General features: G+C 45.8%; 1 protein-coding gene across 8 annotated transcripts in view; it reads right to left on the minus strand.

Annotated features, from left to right (window-relative positions):
• Positions 1-14,911, minus strand: part of TP53BP1 (tumor protein p53 binding protein 1) — an 848,450-nt gene that overhangs the window by 127,400 nt on the left and 706,139 nt on the right. For all 8 annotated transcript variants that reach the window (XM_069222604.1, XM_069222600.1, XM_069222601.1 and 5 more), the window contains one exon: positions 12,368-12,559. In XM_069222604.1, coding sequence (XP_069078705.1) covers positions 12,368-12,559 — 192 coding nt within the window. The remainder of the gene's footprint in view (positions 1-12,367; positions 12,560-14,911) is intronic.

The raw sequence follows: 14,911 nt of genomic DNA on the forward strand, positions 1-14,911 counted from the left end.
AGATAAATTCTGTTATGTGTCCATCTTTCCGAGGATATGAAAGTACAATTAATCTTAATATGCTTATAGAGCCAGAGGGAGGCACATTTAGATGTGGGAAGTTTTTGCTACATTTTGCTGTCCAATGTACGGACGGTATCTAATGTGTGTTGCATGATCTGATGCAAATGCTCCAATTTAATACTTTTAAGGTTCGCGATTGTAATCAGTGCGCTCTCAAGCTGGAGAATGGGCTATAAACATTCCTTCAATGGAGAAACAGGATATTCAATGATAGTCATAAACATTAAAGACAATAAGAAACTCATCACTGATACAAAGTGAAGAAAGACACAACCAAAGGGCAAACAATTACAAAATCTTCCTTACAGTCTGAATCCAAACAATAGTGTCTGGGAAAAGTATGACTAAACCTTAGTCAACACGAACATTTCCCAATATGTTACTCCTTATGAAAAACCATGTATGGCTTAGGAGAAAAGAAGACCAATATTTCACTAACTGTAGGAAGTTGGCTCTGTATATACTATTTTAAAGTAATAAATAGTGTGCACAGAGTCCAAGGGTTCCCCTCAGAGGTAAGATAGTGGCAAAAAGAGATAATTCTAATGCTCTATTTTGTGGTAGTGTGGTCGAGCAGTAGGCTTATCAGAGGGTAGTGTTAAGCATTTGTTGTACACACACAGTCAATAAATGAGGAACACACACTCAAAGACAAATTCCAGGCCAATAGGTTTTTATATAGAAAAATATATTTTCTTAGTTTATTTTAGGAACCACAGGTTCAAGATTTACAAAATACTTTAAATGAAAGGTATTTCACTCGGGTATTCTAGGAACTTTGAATTATCACAATAGCATGTACAGTTTTGACAGTTCCTGGGGGAGGTAAGTAAATGTTAAGTTCACAGGTAAGTAAAACACTTACACAGTTCAAAGTCGGATCCAAGGTAGTCCATCGTTGGGGGTTCAAGGCAACCCCAAAGTTACCACACCAGCAGCTCAGGGCCGGTAAGGTGCAGAGGTCATAGTGGTGCCCAAAATACAAAGGCTTCAATGGAAACGGGTGCCCCGGTTCCAGTCTGCCAGCAGGTAAGTACCCACGTCCTCGGAGGGCAGATATGGAGGGGTTTTGTAGGGCACCGGGGGGGAAACAAGCAGGCACAGAAAGTACACCCTCAATGGCACAGGGGAGGCCGGGTGCAGAGTGCAAACAGGCGTTGGGTTTTCAATAGGAATCAATGGGGAGACCCGGGGGTCTCTTCAGCGATGCAGGCAGGCACAGGGGGGGCTCCTCGGGGTAGCCACCACCTGGGCTAGGCAGATGGTCGCTGGGGGGTCGCTCCTGCACTGTAGTTGGGTTCCTTCAGGTCCTGGGGGTGCAGTGTGGTTTCCAGGCGTCCGGTTCCTTGAAGCAGGCAGTCGCGGTCAGGGGGAGCCTCTGGATTTCCTCTGCAGGCATCGCTGTGGGGGCTCAGGGGGGTCAACTCTGGCTACTCACGGGCTCGCAGTCGCCGGGGAGTCCTCCCTGTAGTGTTAGTTTTCCGCAGGTCGAGCCGGGGGCGTCGGGTGCAGAGTGGAAAGTCTCACGCTTCCGGCGGGAAAAGTGTGGTCTTTAAAAGTTGCTTCTTTGTTTCAAAAAGTTGCAGTTTATTAAACAGGGCCGCTGTTCTCAGGAGCTTCTTGGTCCTTTAGATGCAGGGTAGTCCTCTGAGGCTTCAGAGGTTGCTGGACCCTGTTCGATGCGTCGCTGTTACAGCTTTCTTCGAATTAGGGAGACAGGACGGTGGGGCTGGGGCCAAGTCAGCTGTCATCTCCGTCTTCACGGCAGGGCTTCAGGTCAGCAGCCCTTCTTCTTCTTTAAGTTGCAGGAATCTATCTTCCTCGGTTCTGGGAGCCCCTAAAGACTCAATTTAGGGGTGTGTTTAGGGCAGGGAGGGTAGTAGCCAATGGCTACTGGCCCTGATGGTGGCTACACCCTCTTTGTGCCTCCTCCCTGTGGGGAGGGGGCACATCCCTAATCCTATTGGGGGAATCCTCCATCTGCAAGATGGAGGATTTCTAAAAGTAAGAGTCACCTCAGCTCAGGACACCTTAGGGGCTGTCCTGACTGGCCAGTGACTCCTCCAGCCTTGCCGCCAAAAGTGGGGGCAGTGGCCAGAGGGGCGTGCATCTCCACTAGCTGGGATGCCCTGTGGCGCTGTAATAAAGAGGGTGAGCCTTTGAGGCTCACCGCCAGGTGTTACAGTTCCTGCAGGGGGAGGTGAGAAGCACCTCCACACCCAGTACAGGCTTTGTTCCTGGCCACAGAGTGACAAAGGCACTCGCCACATGTCTGGTGTGTGGCAGGCTGGCAAAAACTAGTCAGCCCACACTGGAAGTCGGGTATGTTTTCAGGGGGCATCTCTAAGATGCCCTCTGGGTGTATTTTTTACAATAAAGTGCACACTGGCATCAGTGTGCATTTATTGTGCTGAGAAGTTTGATACCAAACTTCCCAGTTTTCAGTGTAGCCATTATGGTGCTGTGGAGTTCGTGTTTGACGGACTCCAAGACCACATACTCTTATGGCTACCGTGCACTTACAATATCTAAGGTTTTGCTTAGATACTGTAGGGGCATAGTGGTCATGCACATATGCCCTCACCTGTGGTATAGTGCACCCTGCCTTAGGGCTGTAAGGCATGCTAGAGGGGTGACTTACCTATGCCACAGGCAGTGTGAGGTTGGCATGGCACCCTGAGGGGAGTGCCATGTTGACTTAGTCATTCTCTCCGCACCAGTACACACAATCTGTGAGGAAGTGGCCATGTGCTGAGTGAGGGGTCCCCAAGGTGGCATAAGACATGCTGCAGCCCTTAGGGACCTTCCTTGGCATCAGGGCCCTTGGTACCAGGGGTACGAGTTACAAGGGACTTATCTGAGTGCCAGGGCTGTGCCAATTGTGGAAGCAAAGGTACAGTTTAGGGAAAGAACACTGGTGCTGGGGTCTTGTTAGCAGGGCCAGCACACTTTCAATCAAAACTTAGCATCAGCAAAGGCAAAGAGTCAGGGGGTAACCATGCCAAGGAGGCATTTCCTTACACTAACCCTAGGTGTCACTAAGCATGCTGCTTTCCAAGAAAAAAAGATAGTTTCAAAATGAAGATCCATCAGCCTTGCTCTAACTATATTAAGCTCCCACAGGGAAAATATTTTTCTTTGGATTGATGGTCTTCTGAACACAACAGATGTAGAAGCTATCTACTTAAAGGTGTAGGAAGACCTGGCTGCAGTCTTTGCCTTTCTTAAAATGTCAGTGCAATTTTGCAGTGGGTTAAGATGACCATAATGAATGAGTTCAAGCAGGAGCAATGGTGCCAACATCAATGAGGGAAGGCTGGGATGGAGAATCTGAAATGGGTGCCTGGGTTGCATGGTTGGCTTGTGTGGCAGATTCTTGTGGGGCATCTAAGACCTATAGAAGTGATCCCTAAACCACCATTGTCTATGTCAATCTAGTATAAGATACTTTTGGGTTTTCAATACTACTAATGGGATCGTTGGAAGGGATGGAAATGCATAGATATGATTTTGAAAAACAAGTTGCCCATTGTCTCAGCTTATGACATCTAATAGTGTAGTCTCACCATTAATTGTGTTCTGTGGTGGTGAAGGGTGCTTTTGTGGGAAAAACCATTGAAAAAGCCATTAGCCTTCATTGGGAGACTGTGGTAGACCAACATTTTTTCACAGATTTGAGCTGCAAAAATAGGAATTACGCATTTGTTTCCCCAAACACATGTTACTAGATAGTACCCAGTGAAATTTGACAGGGGACAAACAGCCAGGTCAATGTAAAATCTGGGCATGACTTGCAACGTTGGTGGAAAAAATGGTTTGTGTTCTAGCTCACATTATGGGGCCACTCAGAATGAAGGCCATGGTAGATTAACTCTCCAGATGGAAACTAGTGGTTCTCTCTGAAAATTCTATTGGGACACTTGCATTAACCATTTTCTAGCCTGACAGGAGCACTGCTTTACTCGTGAGTGTCCTGGCTGCCAGCTACCTCCATATGTTCATAGAGTATGGGGAGAACACTCTCAATTGTATTTACCCCTTGTTTGCTAAGATCACACACTACAGTAGTGAAGTATGTCTGTATGACATATGGAATGGATGCTATTAAAGTTAGGAAAGATTTCAGAGCTAGAAAAGGCAACATGAGACACATATGCACTATTGTAATTCTTTGTAAAACGATGTGTCTTGAATAGTCCCAATATTCAGATAAGCTTGGCTCCTGTCTGGGATGTATCCATCTCATTATGCCTGAGTCGGTGCTCTCTGGGAGAATGGAATCCCCACTGTGATATTCTCCAGAAAGCACCACCATGGTAGGGTTTGTAGTGCTGCCTGGGATGTTGTCACTGTTCTTTCCCAGGCGCTTTTAAGTTGGGTGCACCATCCTAGAGGCAAAGAGATCTAAAAATGAAACTAGAATTCTGTACAAAGAAAACATCTAAGATGCCATGGAGCCCAAAACAGAAGACAGGTGAGAGAAACAGAGATTTTGAAGAACAGGGTATTTCTGTTGACTAGACAGAAGTCACTCCTTTGAAGGAAACTCTTTCTTTTTTTGTATGTCCAGTGGCGCCCACAGAAGATGTTAACATTGAGAATGGAACCTGGATCAACTTTGAATACTTGGGGGAGCCCCACAAGCAAGCTGAAAATCGTCATAAAAATCTTCTTAGGCTTTATGGAAAAAAACAGTTAGGAGTTTTTATTTGACAGATGTCAAGGCACTCGTGACCTGATAAAGGGGTCAAGAGTCCATGTCTGTATACAGTAAGGTCCTCTTCCAAGCAATCAGGTACAATGTAGACCGAGAAATGTTAGCATAAATCCAATTCATTCTTGAGGTGCGATTTTCATATACTGGTAAAACAGCCAACACGTGTTTCGTCTTAAGAGAAAATAATCTCAATGTCTTCCTCAGGGCTGTGAAAGATACAATTATAACCAATATTACACACATACAATCTGTGTTAAGTCTTAAGAAATATATACAACAGTTTGGCACCTTATCAGCAGAATTCCAATACCAATTCCAAGTGACTTTGTGATAAACGTCATTGTGTAAACACCAAAGTTTACTAAATGTGACAAATCGTGAGTATCAAACAGCACATGAAGCCACCCATATATGTACTAATTTAAAATAAAAAACAATATGAAAATTGACAAAGCATTAATTAAAAAAAATATAAATAAACATGACTGATCATGACACACGCGTGAAAGTTAAAAGATATGGGGCAATATAAGAGGGCCCCATAGTCGAGAGTTAAAGAAAAGTGATCCAAAGTCCCCCAAGTGAATAGGAAAAGGAATTCCTAAACATCAAAAGTTAAGTAAAAAAAAAAAGGAGGTTAATACCTCACCAAATTGTTTGGGCAATAATAATGACGATGCGGAAAAATAGTTTTTTTGCATTCCTTAACGTCCCAATTACTAAAGATCTGTGAAATGATTGGTACATATAATGGCTAAATCAATCTAAAAGATCTATCGTAAGATTAGCGATTCGAGTTTACACGGACGTAAGATGTCGAAAAGACACCTACCCAGTATTAGGCACTGTAGTAATGAATCCGCGTTGGTATGTAAGAGGTGTGTGTATAAGCACCTCCTTATCTGTAATCACAAACGAGAAAGAAAAGTGAAGGTCTGAAGGAGTTCATACACTCGCGGTCACCGAAAAACGGCCATCGACAAAAAAAAAAAAAAAAAGGTGAAACTTGCTCACCTCAAAGGTAACCGTAGGACAAGGAGTACCGTCAGAGCAAATCAGGGTCCATACTGAAGCTACATTAGTTTCTGAGGGTGGAGTGGACTTAGCCACACTAGCTGCCTGGCCCCCTAACATGCAAAAATACAGGCAGCAACTCCTAATTAATGGGACTAGCGTAGAAGCCCTGAGGGATACAGGTGCCAGTGTCACAATTGTGACAGACAAACTGGTTTCTCCAGGACAATACTGACTGGACAAACGTATCCAGTCACCAACGCTGACAATCAGACTAAAGTACATCCCATGGCTATGGTAACTTTAGAATGGGGAGGGGTCACTGGCCTGAAACAGGTGGTAGTCTCCTCTGCTATACCAGTACACTGTTTGCTTGGAAATGACCTGGAGTCCTCAGCATGGGCTGAGGTAGAACTCAAAACCCATGCAGCCATGCTGGGTATCCCTGAACTGGTGTGTGTTAAGACAAGGGCACAGTGCAAGGCTCAGGGTTACAAAGAGGTGTTGGAGCCTGGAAGAATGGCCCAACCCTCCAAGAGAGAAGGAAAGAAGACTGGGGAACCAGCTTCAACACAGCAAAAGAAAAAGAACCTCTCTTCCCAGGAAGAAGTTCTGCCCTCTGAGTGAACTGAGCCCATGGAGTTGGAACCTTATCAGGTTGAACTCTTAGGCCCAGGGGGACCCACAAGGGAACAGTTGTGTAAGAGGCAAGAAACCTGTCCCTCTCTTGAAGGCCTTAGGCAGCAAGCTGCTGAGGAAACAAAAGGAAAAGTCAGTGGAACACACAGGGTCTATTGGGAGGATGGACTCCTTTACACTGAGGCAAGAGATCCAAACCTGGTGCCACTAGGAGAATGGTAGTGCCTCAGGAGTTTAGGGAGTTCATTCTAACCTTAGCCCATGACATTCCACTTGCTGGGCATTTGGGACAAACCATGACATGGGAGAGGTTAGTCAACTATTTCTATTGGCCCAACATGTCCCAGAAAGTCAAGGAGTTTTGTGCCTCCTGTGACACCTGTCAAGCCAGTGGTAAGACAGGTGGCCATCCAAAGGCCCCCCTCATTCCACTTCCAGTGGTGGGGGTCCCCTTTGAAACAGTGGGTGTGGACATAGTGGGTCCACTTGAACCTCCCACAGCCTCAGGGAATCAGTATATCCTAATAGTAGTGGATCATGCTACTATGTACCCTGAAGCAATTCCCCTTAGGTCCACTACTGCCCCTGCAGTAGCCAAAGCACCCATTGGTATCTTTACCAGAGTGGGATTTCCTAAGGAGGTGGTTTCTGACAGAGGTACCAACTTCATGTCAGCGTACCTTAAACACATGTGGAATGAGTGTGGGGTGACTTAGAAATTCACCACACCATACCATCCACAAACCAATGGTCTTGTTGAAAGGTTCAGCAAGACATTGAAGGGCATGATCATGGGGCTCCCTGAAAAGCTCAAAAGGAGATGGGATGTCCTCTTGCCATGTCTGCTTTTCACCTACAGAGAGGTGCCTCAGAAGGGAGTAGGGGTTTCCCCCTTTGAACTTCTGTTTTGCCATCCTGTAAGGGGACCACTAGCTCTTGTGAAAGAAGGCTTGGAGAGACCTCTTCATGAGCCTAAGCAAGATATAGTGGACTATGTACTAGGCCTACGTTCCAGGATTGCAGAGTACATGGAAAAGGCAAGTAAAAACCTTGAGGCCAGCCAACAACTCCAGAAGATGTGGTATGACCAAAAGGCTGCTATGGTTGAGTTTCAGCCAGGGCAGAAAGTCTGGGTTCTGGAGCCTGTGGCTCCCAGAGCAGTTCAGGACAGATGGAGTGGCCCTTACCCAGTGCTAGAGAGGAAGAGTCAGGTCACCTACCTGGTAGACCTAGGCACTAGCAGGACCCCCAAAAGGGTGATCCATGTGAACCGCCTCAAACTCTTTCATGACAGGGCAGATGTAAACATGTTAATGGTTACAGATGAGGACCAGGAAGCTGAGAGTGAACCTCTCCCTGATCTCCTCTCCACTGACCCTAAAGATGGCTCAGTAGATGGAGTTATCTATTCAGACACTCTCTCTGGCCAACAGCAAGCTGACTGTAGGAAAGTCCTACAACAGTTTGCTGAGCTCTTTTCCCTAACCCCTGGTCAGACACACCTGTGTACCCATGATGTGGACACAAGAGACAGCATGCCTGTCAAAAACAGCATTTTTAGACAGTCTGACCAAGTTAAGGAAAGCATCAAAGTGGAAGTCCACAAGATGCTGGAATTGGGAGTCATTGAGCACTCTGACAGTTACTGGGCTAGCCCAGTGGTCTTAGTCCCCAAACCTCACACAAACGATGGCAAGAGAGAGATGAGGTTTTGTGTGGACTACAGAGGACTTAATTCTGTCACCAAGACAGATGCCCATCCCATTCCAGGGGCAGATGAGTTAATTGATAAATTTGGTGCTGCCAAATACTTGAGTTCCTTTGACTTGACAGCAGGGTACTGGCAAATAAGAATGGCACCAGGAGCAAAAGAAAAGACAGCATTCTCTACACCTGATGGGCACTATCGGTTTACTGTGATGCCCTTTGGCTTAAAAATGCCCCTGCCACCTTCCAAAGGTTGGTGAATCAAGTCCTTGCTGGCTTGGAGTCATTTAGTGCAGCTTATCTTGATGATATTGCTGTCTTTAGCTCCAGCTGACAGGATCACCTGGTCCACCTGAAGAAGGTTTTGCAGGCCCTGCAAGCAGCAGGCCTCTCTATTAAGGCATCCAAATGTCAGATAGGGCAGGGTACTGTGGTTTACTTGGGACACCTTGTAGGTGGAGGCCAAGTCCAGCCACTCCAACCCAAGATCCAGACTATTCTGGACTGGGTAGCTCCAAAAACCCAGACTCAAGTCAGGGCATTCCTTGGCTTGACTGGTTACTATAGGAGGTTTGTGAAGGGATATGGATCCATAGTGACACCCCTCACAGAACGTACCTCTAAGAAAATGCCCAAGAAGGTAAACTGGACTGTAGAATGCCAATAGGCCTTTGACACCCTGAAACAAGCTATGTGCACAGCACCAGTTCTTAAAGCTCCAGATTACTCCAAGCAGTTCATTGTGCAGACTGATGCCTCTGAACATGGGATGGGGCAGTTCTGTCCCAAACAAATGATGATGGCCTTGACCAGCCTGTTGCTTTCATTAGCAGAAGGTTACTCCCCAGGGAGCAGCGTTGGAGGGCCATTGAGAGGGAGGCCTTTGCTGTGGTCTGGTCCCTGAAGAAGCTGAGACCATACCTCTTTGGTACTCACCTCGTAGTTCTGACTGACCACAGACCTCTCAGATGGCTAATCCAAATGAAAGGTGAAAATCCTAAACTGTGGACTTTATAGTGGAACACAGACCTGGGACTGCCCACGCCAATGCAGATGGCCTTTCCAGGTTCTTCCACTTAGAAAATGAAGACTCTCTTGGGAAAGGTTAGTCTCAACCTCTTTCGTTTGGGGGGTGGGGGTAGTTGTGTAAGGAAATGCCTCCTTGGCATGGTTACCCCCCGACGTTTTGCCTTTGCTGATGCCAAGTTATGATTTGAAAGTGTGCTGGGACCCTGCTAACCAGGCCCCAGCACCAGTGTTCATTCCCTAAACTGTACCTTTGTCTCCACAATTGGCACAACCCTGGCACCCAGGTAAGTCCCTTGTAACTGGTACCCCTGGTACCAAGGGCCCTGATGCCAGGGAAGGTCTCTAAGGGCTGCAGCATGTCTTATGCCACCCTGGGGACCCCTCACTCAGCACATGCACACTGCTTGCCAGCTTGTGTGTGCTGGTGGGGAGAAAATGACTAAGTCGACATGGCACTCCCCTCAGAGTGCCATGCCAACCTCACACTGCCTGTGGCATAGGTAAGTCACCCCCCTAGCAGGCCTTACAGCCCTAAGGCAGGGTGCACTATACCACATGTGGGGGCATATGTGCAAAACCTTAGATATTGTAAGTGCACGGTAGCCATAAGAGTATATGGTCTGGGAGTCTGTCAAACACGAACTTCACAGCACCATAATGGCTACACTGAAAACTGGGAAGTTTGGTATCAAACTTCTCAGCACAATAAATGCACACTGATGCCAGTGTACACTTTATTTTAAAATACACCCAGAGGGCATCTTAAAGATGCCCCCTGAACACATACCCGACTTCCAGTGTGGGCTGACTAGTTTTTGCCAGCCTGCCACACACCAGATATTTTGCTGGCCACATTGGGAGAGTGCCTTTCTCACTCTGTGGCCAGAAACAAAGCCTGTACTGGGTGGAGGGGGTCGAAGAAAACTGCAACAGCGACACATCCAACAGGGTCCAGCGACCTCTGAAGCCTCAGAGGACTACCCTGCATCTAAAGGACCAAGAAGCTCCCGAGAACAGCAGCCCTGTTCAAGCAATTGCAACTTTCTGCAACAAAGAAGCAACTTCCCGCCGGAAGTGTGAGACTTTCCACTCTGCACCCGATGCCCCCGGCTCGACCTGCGGAAAACTAACACTACAGGGAGGACTCCCCGGTGACTGCAAGCCCTTGAGTAGCCAGAGTTGACCCCCCTGAGCCGCCACAGCGACGCCTGCAGAAGAAATCCAGAGGCTCCCCCTGACCGTGACTGCCTGTAAGAAGGAACCCGACGCCTAGAACCGACACTGTACCCGCAGCCCCCAGGACCTGAAGGAACCGAACTCCAGTGCAGGAGCGACCCCCAGGCGACCCTCTGCCTAGCCCAGGTGGTGGCTACCCCGAGGAGCCCCACCCATGCCTGCCTGCATCATTGAAGAGACCCCCGGGTCTCCCCATTGATTCCTATCTAAAACCCGGCGCCTGTTTGCACTCTGCACCCGGCCGCCCCTGTGCCGCTGAGGGTGTACTTTCTGTGCCTGCTTGTGTCCCCCCCGGTGCCCTACAAAACCCCTCCATATCTGCCCTCCGAGGACGTGGGTACTTACCTGCTGGCAGACTGGAACCGGGGCACCCCTGTTTCCATTGAAGCCTTTGTATTTTGGGCACCACTATGACCTCTGCACCCGACTGGCCCTGAGCTGCTGGTGTGGTAACTTTGGGGTTGCCTTGAACCCCCAACGGTGGGCTACCTTGGACCCAACTTTGAACCCTGTAAGTGTTTTACTTACCTGTGAACTTAACATTTACTTACCTCCCCCAGGAACTGTTGATTTTTGCACAGTGTCCACTTTTAAAATAGCTTATTGCCATTTTTGTCAAAACTGTAAATGCTATTGTGATTATTCAAAATTCCTAGAATACCTGAGGGAAATACCTTTTATTTGAAGTATTACTTGTAAATCTTGAACCTGTGGTTCTTAAAATAAATTAAGAAAATATATTTTTCTATATAAAAACCTATTGGCCTGGAATCAGTCTTTGAGTGTGTGTTCCTCATTTATTGCCTGTGTGGGTTCAACAAATGCTTAACAGTACCCTCTGATAAGCCTACTGCTCGACCACACTACCACAAAATACAGCATTAGAATTATCTCTTTTTGCCACTATCTTACCTCTAAGGGGACCCCTTGGACTCTGTGCACACTATTTCTTACTTTGAAATAGTATATACAGAACCAACTTCCTACATCATGTAAACATATTTAAGAGCTGTCTTTATTTAACTTGTGACTCGGACTATGTCTCACATGATTTGATGCCCATGTAGGAATTACTATGTGGGCCAATCACAAAACAGGCTAAAATCTACTTTAATTAACACAATTCAAATGTACGAACCAATTAGAAGGCTTCAATAGTGGCAAGACACTTCACAGAACAGAAACACAACACAAAAACTCACATTTCAAATAAACGACCATGTCCTGAAACTACACCCTGTGAGAAATAAAATGCTAATTCAAAATGATATTTGGTAGATAAATGCTGTTAATAGCCATCTACCAGAAGGCATGCATGAGCACGAATTGTTTAGGAAACAATGAAACATACAGGCAGATTATAATACGGGGCATGGCTTTCCTTATAATGAGAAGCCACACTAAAAGTAGAGAACCTTCAGATAAAAGCCAGGAAGATGCAAATAAATCTCAATGAGTTTCGAGTTCTGTCAGAACATAAATAGGTGCACCTGAAGTGTTTGCTACAATCGGTTAGTATCCAAGACAGCATCAGCTGATCCAGTTCCCAACTCCTGAATACTGTTAAGTAATGACTGGTGAACCTGCTAAATTATGCTATGTGGATTGCAATCAGAGTGGTGTAGCTTTACTAATTTTATAGTCCCACTGCTTGTTTAGTGTTACCAGTCTAACATGGAGCTGTCCCGTACATCTACACTGGAACACTAATAAAAAAGGTCTTTTGCGCTATGCGCATTTCACTGAGGTCAAGAATACAGATGCAGTTCAGAAAAGATTTCTTAAAGCACTGAAATGAATTTAAATTATGTACTTACATCATTCAACTGTAATGTACCACAACAGTAAGAGAACAGCATTAATAAGATCTAGTATACATAACATGTAGAAACGTTCAGAAGCTAACAGAAAAAAAATAAACAGTTTCTCAAAAAGATGGTCAACCACAAGGGGGATCCTTACCTAGGCTAATGTCAGCTGGCTTGGTAAGGGGTGTCAATGGCTCATAGGGACCAAGGCCAAATTGTTCTCGCAATTTATTTCCCTGATCTAGTGAGAGGATTACAGCCATTCGCTTGTACCATTTTCTCTGTCCTTCCTTCTGGATGCAGTAGTAAAGTTCTCCAGACTCCTTTTTGTGTGCCTTAACCACACCTAGCATGAGAGAGAGAAAAAAATCCATCACAACATTTTGTAAGGCAAAGAATTGAGTCAACAGGCATCACTTACAAAGGAAAAATGACTTTAACGGTGATAGCTATACTGTTATCCTTGCTCTTCCTCCTTACACACACACGTTCAGAATTACCTAAAGTGGCAAGTAAGAACAGAAAAAGATTCTCTATAACCAATGCTGTCACTTAAAAAGAATTTGGAGATCCCCATTCCTAAGATCTCCACCTCTATGAATGTGTCAACACAAGCCGTACTGCTTTCCTACATTATTGCTAACATGCAAGGTTGGAGTAAAGCTTATAGTAAGAGAGAATATAGATTTCTGAGGTACGAAGGGGCCCAGATAGCATATGCCCGACCATACTTCAAGCAAATAGACTGTGTATAACCTGCTTGAGGAAAGCTGCCTCTTTTTTAAGTTGCAGTCAGGAGCAGAGTTTGCAAAAAGCAAATTAGCCCACATTGCTGCCCTACAATTGTCTTTAATAGAAACAAGTCCTTGACAGGCCCTCAATGCTGTCTTTTCAGTAGCAGAAAGAGCATGAAATCTCTCAAAGAAGCAGCTACTCTAATGCGTATAAGTGCAAGAAACTACCCATCTGCCACTAGTGGCTGCAGCCTCTTTGTTGTCTGGAGTAAGACTCAGTATACTACAAGAGTCAGAATGAGTTAATCTTTTCCAGGTACAAATTCTGAGCTCTGAAGGCGAAGTTCCAAGGATTTGTTCTCAATCTAGATCCTGAACCACTCATGTGGGCATGAGAAGCTACACAACAGGTTACCAAAATTGAACTACCAATAATTTATAGGCAGCACTTTATTAGCAACGATCAGTAGTGCATCCTGTAGACCTATCACTTGGAGAGAAGGAATAGCTGGAAAAGTGGTGGCATAAGCATAAGAAGCACAAAATAAGGCTATGTGCATATGTATGCATGCATATGGTATTTCTATAGCGCAAACCAAGGAAAAAAGAAAGTTACTTTCCCTTCAGTGAAGGCCTATCTGATGGATACTCTACCTAACAAGAGACTCATCTTGTGAATATTCGCCAAGCATCAGAATGGATATCGAAACCTTTCAATCACCTCCTGCACGCTGATAGGTGACACTGGGTGGCTCGGTACCAACATCATTCAGCTCGGAAGGGATGAGCGGGGCAGCATATTTAAGCATCACCCACGTGCACGGACGCTGGCCGCTTTCTCAGGCAGTCCGTACCCTTGGATGCAAAGCTCATCAGCAGATTGTAATGACCAGTGTTAAGATCTCTATATCTATCTACCTATATCTCTATGCCTTTTTAGATGGGAAAAAGTCATTTGTCTGAGGTTGGCGTATCCACCAGAAAGCTTGTCAATGAAGGTATGTAATTTGTTCTTCTGATGGATAATTCTAACAATAGATTCTTCACCTGGTGAACAGATACCATAGCAGAACTTTCCAAGGTAGTGGATCTGTGAACTGGCTCAGGCCAAGAAGTCCAGCAGGATGGAGAGAGTCCTCTCAATGGATCCGGCTATTAAGACAGTAGTGCTTTGTGAACTTCTGTACCCATTCCCACATAGCTGCCTGACAAATGTCCAGGACAGGCACTCTGCATGCCAACACAGTGGTAGCAGCTTTCGCTCTACAGAAATAAGCTCTTAAGCCTTTTGGCTGCAGCTTCTTAGCCAGTGTGAAGAAGATCTTAATGCAGAGAGGAATCCATTGGGAGATTGTCTGTTTTTTAACGTCCCAGCACTTCTTTGCCCCACAGAAACCAACAAGAGCTGACTGTTGCTGGACCTGGCCCTCTCTGCTGGGTCATCCCCAACTTTTCTGCCTACCTCCTCCCCTTTCTGCTGAAGTTGTTTCTGTTGGCCTTAGGGCTATAGGCACTTTACCACTGCTAACTAGTGTTACGGTGCTTGTGTTCTCTGCTCAAAACATGGTAACACTGGCTTATAACCAATTGGCATATTTAGTTTACTTATAAGTCCCTAGAAAGGTGCACTACATGTGCCCAGGGCCTGTAAATGAAATGTTACTAGTGAGCCTGCAGCACTGACTGTGCCACCCACTTAGGCTGCCCTTTAAACATGTCTCAGGTCTGGCAATGCAGCGCCTCTGTGTGCAGTTTTAAATTGCCATTTTGACATGGCTAAGTAAACATTTGGCCAGGCCCGAACCCCCCTTTTTAATACATATCAGACACCCCCAGGGTGGGACCTGGACAGCAAAGAGGGCAGGGCGGGATGTATTTAAAAAGTTGGACATATAGTTTTAAGTTGTACTTGTCCTGGTAGTGAAAAACTCTCAAAGTCATTTTTCACCACTGCAAGGCCTCTC

The sequence above is a fragment of the Pleurodeles waltl genome, chromosome 3_1 (genome assembly GCF_031143425.1).
Source record: "Pleurodeles waltl isolate 20211129_DDA chromosome 3_1, aPleWal1.hap1.20221129, whole genome shotgun sequence".
NCBI classification, from domain to species: Eukaryota; Metazoa; Chordata; class Amphibia; order Caudata; family Salamandridae; genus Pleurodeles; species Pleurodeles waltl.